Consider the following 9,363-nt stretch of genomic DNA (forward strand, 5'->3'; position numbering starts at 1 on the left):
ATGACTCCAGTAAATGAGAGTATCCCCCTGGAGTTCATCCTCTTAGGCTTCTCAGATCAACCATGGCTAGAGTTTCTACTCTTTGTGGTCTTCTTCATTTCTTACATGGTGACTATCTTTGGGAATCTGACCATTATTCTAGTGTCACGCCTGGACTCCAGACTCCAGACTCCCATGTATTTCTTTCTTACCAATCTGTCACTCCTAGATCTTTGCTACACCACAAGTACAGTTCCACAGTTGCTGGTAAATCTGCACAGCACCAGGAAGGTAATTAGTTATGGTGGCTGTGTGGCCCAGCTGTTCATATTTCTGGCTTTGGGGGCCACTGAATGTGTTCTGCTGCCCGTCATGTCCTTTGATAGGTTTGTAGCTATTTGTCGGCCTCTCCATTACTCAGTCATCATGTGCCAAAGGCTCTGCCTCCAGTTCGCAGCTGCATCCTGGATTACTGGTTTCAGCAACGCAATGTGGTTGTCTATCTTGACTCTCCAACTGCCACTCTGTGGCCCCTTTGTACTAGATCACTTTCTCTGTGAAGTCCCTGCTCTGCTCAAATTGTCATGTGTTGACACCACAGCAAATGAAGCTGAACTCTTCTTTGTAAGTATGCTATTCCATCTAGTACCCTTTACACTTATTGTTATATCATATGTTTTTATTGCCCGAGCAGTGTTGAGGATCCAATCTGCTGAAGGCAGACAAAAAGCATTTGGAACTTGTGGCTCCCATCTACTTGTGGTGTCACTTTTTTATGGTACAGCCATCTCCATGTACCTGCAACCACCTTCACCCAGCTCCAAGGACCGGGGAAAGATGGTTTCCCTCTTTTATGGAATTGTTGCACCCATGCTGAATCCCCTGATATATACACTTAGAAACAAAGAGGTTAAGGAGGCCTTCAAAAGGTTAATGGCAAGAGTCTTCTTAATCAGGAAATAAATATTAAAAAGAAAAAATAGGCCCCAAATGGAGTCAGTTATACTAAGTCCATGTAACAGTACAAAGACTTGAATACCTAACCTAATTGCCATCTCAATCCCCCAAGAATGTAACTTTTACTCAAACAACTTGGAATTATCTGGTTAGCACTAAGGGCAACCTTGTCCAAAACAATGCATTTTTTGCTAATAATTCCCTTTGGGTTTTGGGTGTTTCTTGTCGTTTTGCCCCTTTCGTACCTTAAAATTTTTTTTCTTTCTACAGCTAAGCAGAGGCATTTTTTATTTGCTTGGTGGGATGCTACCTGATTCATGAATCATTCACTAAAGCCAACTAGATCTTTAAAATTCATTTGATTGAATTTTGTTATTTAACATGAGGAATATACTGATAAGCTTTGTAAATGTTTAGTGTTTATGCAGCTTACTAACTTCTCTTCAACTTGTCCTGTTTTCATCATTCCTCAGAGAACTATTTTGATTGTGAAGTGAAAGTCTTTCAGTCATGTCCAACTCTTTGCAACCCCATACACTATTAGAGTCCATGGAATTCTGTAGGCCAGAATACTGGAGTAGGTAGCCTTTCCCTTCTCCAGCGGATCTTCCCAACCCAGAAACTGAGCCCAGGTCTCTCGCATTGCAGGCAGATTCTTTACCAGCTGAGCCACAACTATTTTGATTACCTCCCGCAAATAAAAGTTTATTGATAGGAAGTTACATTAGTCTTTTGTTGCCTAAACCTATTTATTGAACAAGTATCCAGAATTAGTCTTCCAGTTCACCAGAAACTGTATAATCTCAATATTTTCAACTTTATTTTATGTTTGTATAAGTTGGTGTAACTTAGACATGACTGATGTGACTTAGCAGCAGCAGCAGCAGCAGACCTTTCTAAGAATATGACAAAAGCCAGCAATCATTTCTCTGATAATACCATATGCACACACACACCTTTTTTTTATATAATTAGAAGAAATTTACCAAAACCCTGAAATATAACAACTTTAAATTTGGATATGAAGTTCGAAACCCTAGTTTAAAATTTTCAATACCACACTCATGTCAACATAATATTAAAAACCACAATGATTTATATTCTAGAATTAAACTCAGATTTTCTATTCTCTGTGCTTAGGCAGAGTCATGTCTGACTCTGTGACCCTATGGACTGCAGTCTGCCAGGCTCCTCTGCCCATGGGGATTCTCCAGGCAAGAATACTGGAGTGGGTTGCCATGCCCTCCTGCAGGACATCCCTTCCCAACCCAGGGATCGAACCCAGGTCTCCCACATCACAGGAGGATTCTTTACCATCTGAGCCACCAGGGAAGTCCTTCCATTCTCTTCTCTCATGTTTTCCTCCTCATTAGAAACATTCTTTTTTATTTCCTTCATAGATCAAATCCTAGGCATTCATTAATTTTCCTTCCTTGAAATATTTTTCATATTCTCCCTATTTATTAATATTTTCAGTATTCTCATAAACTCCAAAAGACAGCCTAGAGATTAAAATAGCACATCTTTAATGATTTCCAATGATTTTTTGTTTCATACACGTTTCTTTCACAATAGCTTCTTTACATTTTAGTCTTCTTGAGGGAACATAGTCTATACCATAAGTATTGGATTACCACACTGTACATCTTACCATATCACCTTTCAGTTCAGTTCAGTTCAGTTCAGTTGCTCAGTCCAGGTGTTCCAGCTGGTTTTAGAAAAGGCAGAGGAACCAGAGATCAAATTGCCAACATCTGCTAGATCATGGAAAAAGCAAGAGAGTTCCAGAAAAACATTTCTGCTTTATTGACTATGCCAAAGCCTTTGACTGTGTGGATCACAATAAACTGCGGAAAATTCTGAAAGAGATGGGTATACCAGACCACCTGACCTGCCTCTTGAGAAATTTGTATGCATGTCAGGAAGCAACAGTTAGAACTGGACATGGAACAACAGACTGGTTCCAAATAGGAAAAGGAGGACATCAAGGCTGTATATTGTCACCTTGCTTATTTAACTTCTATGTAGAGTACATCATGAGAAACACCTGGGCTGGAAGAAGCACAAGCTGGAATTAAGATTGCCGGGAGAAATATTAATAACCTCAGATATGCAGATGACACCACCCTTATGGCAGAAAGTGAAGAGGAACTAAAAAGCCTCTTGAAAGTGAAAGAGGAGAGTGAAAAAGTTGGCCTAAAGCTCAACATTCAGAAAACGAAGATCATGGCATCTGGTCCCATCATTTCATGGGAAATAGATGGGGAAACAGTGGAAACAGTGTCAGACTTTATTTCTGGGGGCTCCAAAATCACTGCAGATGGTGATTGTAGCCATGAAATTAAAAGACACTTACTCCTTGGAAGGAAAGTTATGACCAACCTAGACAGTATATTGAAAAACAGAGATATTACTTTGCCAACAAAGGTCCATCTAGTCAAGGCTATGGTTTTTCCAGTGGTCATGTATGGATCTGAGAGTTGGACTGTGAAGAAAGCTGAGCGCCAAAGAATTGATGCTTTTGAACTGTGGTGTTGGAGAAGACTCTTGAGAGTCCCTTGGACTGCAAGGAGATCCAACCAGTCCATCCTAAGATCAGTCCTGGGTGTTCTTTGGAAGGGCTGATGCTGAAGCTGAAACTCCAAAACTTGGGCCACCTCATGGGAAGAGTTGACTCATTGGAAAAGACCCTGATGCTCAGAGGGATTGGGGGCAGGAGGAGAAGGGGACGACAGAGGATGAGATGGCTGATGGGACTTGATGGACATGAGTTTGAGTGAACTTCGGGAGTTGGTGATAGACAGGGAGGCCTGGCGTGCTGTGATTCATGGGGTCGCAAAGAGTCAGATATCACCTCTAGGAGTCATCAAAGTATTGAGGGTTACATGTGCTTACGTATCAGTTGGTTCTTTGGATTATTGAGTGATTCATTCACATTATAGGTATTTAATTGTGCTTCTATCTCTTTTTCTCCCATGTTTTCTCCTATAATACATTACACATTTAGAAAATACAATTAAAACATACATTTATTATGTTTCTCCTTAAAACATCACAGTAATATCATGTACTTTTGCCACAGAATAATGCGAATATGAGAAATAAATTGGATATGTCAAGTTCTAATTTCCATTCTCTTTCTTATGAGAAATAAGTATCATTAAATGAGTAAATGGAAGCAAAATGCTAATTGATTATATTGTAAACATAAGAGTACTTTCCTCATTGAAGATAAATTCACTGCTAAAGGTCCAAATAACTAATTTATCAAATATCCAGATGCAAATGTGCATTTCAGCATCAAAGTCAGTGAAATTTGATGAATTCTGAGAATATAGAAGAAAAATAAAATTGAAATAGCTTTTAATTTTTCTTAATGAAGGGTTAATTGATTCAGCAATTTCATATGTTAGGTTTGATTTTATACTGGTAGAAAATGATTTACAGGCAAATTCTATAACTAAGTTATTTTTAGTTACTTTGTGATTATTAAAAATATAACAAATATATTCGTTTAGAATAAGGTCTAATTTTACTAATTGTAAATGTAAGCTAATTTTGTTTATTTATTTGCAATTCTGAGAACTTTATTTTCCTAATCCAAGTAATTTTTTTTGCCTACAATGCAGGAAAACTGAGTTCAATCCTTGGGTTTGGAAGTTCCCTGGAGGAAGGCATGGCAACCCATTCCAGTATTCCTGCCTAGAGAATTTCAATGGATAGAGGAGCCTGGTGGGCTGCAGTCCATGAAGTCGCAAAGAGTCAGACAGGACTTAGCAACTAAGCATAGCAGCACATTCTGAATGTTGCTTTCTTTAAATTGTAGTGATGAATATATAACATTATATTTGTGATTTTAACCATATTTGAGTGTACAGTTCAGGGGCATTAAATACATCATATTTTGTGCAACTTTCATCACCACCCATCTCCAGAATAATTTTCATTTTTCTAAACTAAAACTCTGTGCCTATTAAACAATAAATACCGATTTTCCCTTCACCGTGGAAACCTCCATTCTACTTTTTGTCTCTATGATTTTGATTACTCTAGGTGCCTAATAGAAGTGGAATTATAAAGTATTTGTGTATTTTTGCGACTGACATTTCATTTAGCATAATGTCTTCAAGATCCATCTATCTTGTAGCATGTAAGGAACCCCTTCCTTTTTAAAAAACTGAATATCATTTAATTGTATGAATATACCACATTTTGTTTGGTCATTCATCTTTCAAAAGACACTTGTTTGCTTTCACCTTTTGGCTATTGTGAATAATACTGCCTTGAACATGGGTGTACAAATATCTGTTTGAGACCCCACTTTCAGTTCAGTTTGGGTATACTTCTGGAAGTAGAATTAACGGATCATATGGAAATTCTACTTTTAAATTTTGAAGAACTGCCTGCTGGATCATGTGGCAATTCTATCTTTAATTTTTTGAAGAATTGCCTTACTGATTTCCATAGTGACTGCACCATTTTACATCCCATCAGCAGTGTACAAAGGTTCTAATTTCTCTACATGCTCACCTACGTATCTCATTTTTATAAAGATGTCAGATTGATATAGTAATGTTTTGAATATAAATATAATCTTTCCTGCAGTCTAAAATTTGAGAAGGTTTTTCATTATATACTTTTATAACATTAGGAAAATTATAATAGAGTTCTATTTGTTCATGTCTAATTTAAGTTGGTTAATAGAACAACATTCCTCAAGAAGAGAAGTTTATCATAATAGGATATAAATATTAATTCTGTTAATATACAGTTATAATGAGCCCGAGAAGAAGACAAAGAAGGCAGCCTTATTAGGTTCATGGATGACACAATGGGAAAGAAATTGCAAATGATATAGGAGACATATATTTAAATTTAAATATAAATCTAATTATAAGAGTAATCAAAATGTTAAATCTACAGGATGAGATTGAACATTGATACAAAAGCCTTTACTGCATGTTATTAAAACATTCAACAGGATAGTAGAAATTATAGTTCCAGATGTGATTTCCCTAAGAATACAATTGAGGACATATATTCATTGTATCAAACATAAATAAATGAATTCAGTTCAATCCTTATAATAAATATGTGTACGCGCTCAGTCATGTCCGACTCTTTGTGACCCCATGGACTGGAGCCCGTCAGGCTTCTCTGTCCATGAGATTTTTCTGGCAAAAATGCTGGAGTGGGTTGCCATTTCCTTCTTCAGGGGATCTTCCCCACCCCTCAATGGAACCGGTATCTCCTGTGTCTTCTGCATTATAGGCCGACTCTTTATCCGTGAGCCACTGGGGAAGTATCATAAGTATATCTATCCTTATTATAAGGCTTCCCTGGTGGCTCAGGGGCAAAGAACCTGCCTGCAAAGCTGCCAGGGATCAAACCTGGGTTGGGAAGATCCCCTAGAGAAGGAAATGGCAGCCCACTCCAGTATTCTTGAGTAGGAAATCCCGTGGACAGAGGAGCCAGGTGGCCTGCAGTCCATGGGGTGGCAGAGTTGGATGTGACTTAGTGACTAAACAATAACATCCTTATAATTCTGTCTAAGGAGTTTTTGTAACAAAATTATACGAATGATAACCATTTCCACTGAGGATCAGAGGAACAAAATGAGGAATAGAAATGTGCAACCACATGGAATTCTCCAGGCTAGAATACTGGAGTGGGTAGTCTTTCCCTTCTCCAGAGGATCTTCCCAACCCAGGGATCGAAGCTAGGTCTCCCACATTGCAGGCAGATTCTTTACCAGCTGAGCCACAAGGGAAGCCCAACAGAAATGGCAGATACATTTAATCGTATGGGAAAATATCACATGGACGAGTTAGACTTGATTTGTATATTTGTTCTTTGATTTTTATCAAAGAACTGTATCCTGCTCTTAGAGTTATCAAATACTAATTTATTTTTCTTTCTGCACACATGCAAAGATAAGCTCAATGCCTTTAAAACAGAGACATCTCCAAAATTTATATCATTCCTGGCATTTAGCTAAAAGTCTAGGAACCCCATGTAACTGGGCAGCAATCTCTCTACATGGATCCTCTTGGTCTAGAGACATACAATGAAAGACATCTTCTTCTTGCTCCCTCCCCCTTCAACATACACTTAATATTTATTGATGGAAATAGTCAAGTGAAGAAGTGTAATAAGGAAGATAAAGTGGCAAATTTGATCAAATGCTTTTGGTAGGAGAGATAAGATCAAGCTTGAAATTCACCATTGTATTTGGCAAATTGGAGGCAATTTGTGACACTAACAAAAGCTGTTTTTGTATAGTGGTGGAGTCAAATTCCAGACTAGCATAGGTTAAAAAAGAATAAAAGAAATAGAATTACTTTATTTCCTTTATAAAGAACTAACAATTTTATTTATTTATTGGCTGCACTGCATGACATGTGGGATATTCCCTGACCAGGAATAGAATCTGTGGCCCCTGCAGTGGAAAGGAGTCTTAACCACTCGACTGCCAAAGAAGTCCAAAAGAATTTATTTCTGAGTAATTTTTCTGTGAAGGGGAATGATTACTAGAAATACACCTGATGGGGTAGTGAGGCCCAGAAAGGTTTGAGGTTTTTTGTTTTGTTTTGTTTGTTCATTTAAGATGTTAGAATTAATGATATATTTGTTTTCTCCTGGGAAGGATGAAATAAGAGAATTTGATGACATAATAAAAATATGGGTAAATTCCTGGAGTTACACCCTTGAATAGGTGAGGTAGAATGGAGTATAAAGAACAAATGAAAGGACTGGCTCTGTTAAGTAAAAAGTTAGTAAACAAAAACATCAGTTAAATAGAATCTGGACATCAGAAGAGGGAGCACTCACACCTTCCCACAGTTTGCATTGTTAGCAGAGCCCAGTAGAAGAAGAAAGATTCCTCTTCTTTACTGGCAAAGACTCAGCTAATAAAAGCCATGAACTCTTTTTATCTACCACCCTAATGTCCTTTTCCTCTCTAGAGTATTAGCTTTCCCATGCTGTATGGGGACTTGAACGTGGGTTGGTAGAATAGCAGACCCTGAACTGCAGTTCTCCACTGATTTCAAATAAATCCAACTTTGTTGGAGAAATATCTAGCAGTCCATTTGCTTCAGGAAAATATCTTGTTGACCCAGACAGGGACCAGGAAAGATTCTGAAGGTTCCAGGACTGGTGGACAAACAGATGAGGTATGCACAATTAAGATCATTGTCACTCCCTGCTTTTTTCAGAGACCCCAGAGTTTGAAGTTATATTTTTCTTCTGGATTTGAAACTGGCCTTTCCTTTTTCTTTTTATTCCTTTCTTTCTTTGTTTTTTCCTCTTTCTTTCTTGTTTGAAGCTTTCAGGCTATAATTGGGATCTATTTAAAGATTTTGTCTTTTTGGTTAAGGCCCTGTTACTCATGCAAGTACTCTTTTGGCACTTTGGCCTGATTTGGGGATCAGACCTCTTCACTAACACTGGCTAGCCTTCAGCCTAGTCATTCAAGGACAGGGACTGCTTCTCCTGAAGCCAGCTAGCTTTCAACACATTCCTTCAGGAATAGGGGTTGTTTCTCTGAAATGGTGCTGTGTCTTTCAGCCTTCCACCTTTTTTTTTTTTTTTTTTTACCACTCATCATGTGAGATCAGAATCTTAACCATTGGACTTCCAGGGAAGTCCCCCACCTATCCTTTGGCGGGGGTGGGGGGGAGCCTTATCCATGGTTCCTCTGGAACTCAGCTGTATTCTTAATTCTGGCTGTGATTGGCTTGCAAGCTGTTTGAATTGAGCCATTTGTGCTGTAAGCTGTTTAAGTCGTTTGAAAATTATTCTCCACTCTAGAGGAAATGAGATCCCGTTTAAGTTTCTTGAAAGCACACAGGCACTCAACAACACAGAGACAACTCTACACATGGACATCACCAGATGGTCAACACTGAAATCAGATTGATTATATTCTTTGCAGCCAAAGATGGAGAAGCTCTCTACAGTCAGCAAAAACAAGACTGGGAGCTGACTGTGGCTCAGATCATGAACTCCTTATTGCCAAATTAAAACTTAAATTGAAGAAAGTAGGGAAAACCACTAGATCATTTAGGTATGACCTAAATCAAATCCCTTATGATTATACAGTGGAAGTGGCAAATAGATTCAAGGGATTAGATCAGATAGAGTGCCTGAATAACTATGGACAGAGGTTCCCAACATTGTACAGGAGACAGGGATCAAGACCATTCCCAAGAAAAAGAAATGCAAAAAGGCAAAGTGGTTGTCTAAGAAGGCCTTACAAATAGCTGAGAAGAGAAGAGATGTTAAAAGTAAAGAAGAAAAGGAAAGATATATCCATCTGAATGTAGAGTTCCAAAGAATAGCAAGGAGAGATAAGAAAACCTTCCTCAGTGATCAATGCAAAGAAATAGAGGAAAAAAATAGAATGGGAAAGACTAGCGATCTCTT

The 9,363-nt window shown here is 38.2% G+C and overlaps 1 protein-coding gene across 1 annotated transcript; it reads left to right on the plus strand.

Moving 5' to 3' along the window:
- LOC138425616 (olfactory receptor 2B6-like) lies at positions 1-942 on the plus strand. Its single transcript, XM_069563738.1, has one exon. The coding sequence runs from the start codon at positions 1-3 to the stop codon at positions 940-942; it is 942 nt and encodes a 313-aa protein (XP_069419839.1).
- Positions 943-9,363: the final 8,421 nt, after the last annotated feature.

This window comes from Ovis canadensis, chromosome 20, assembly GCF_042477335.2.
Source record: "Ovis canadensis isolate MfBH-ARS-UI-01 breed Bighorn chromosome 20, ARS-UI_OviCan_v2, whole genome shotgun sequence".
In the NCBI taxonomy this organism is placed as follows: domain Eukaryota; kingdom Metazoa; phylum Chordata; class Mammalia; order Artiodactyla; family Bovidae; genus Ovis; species Ovis canadensis.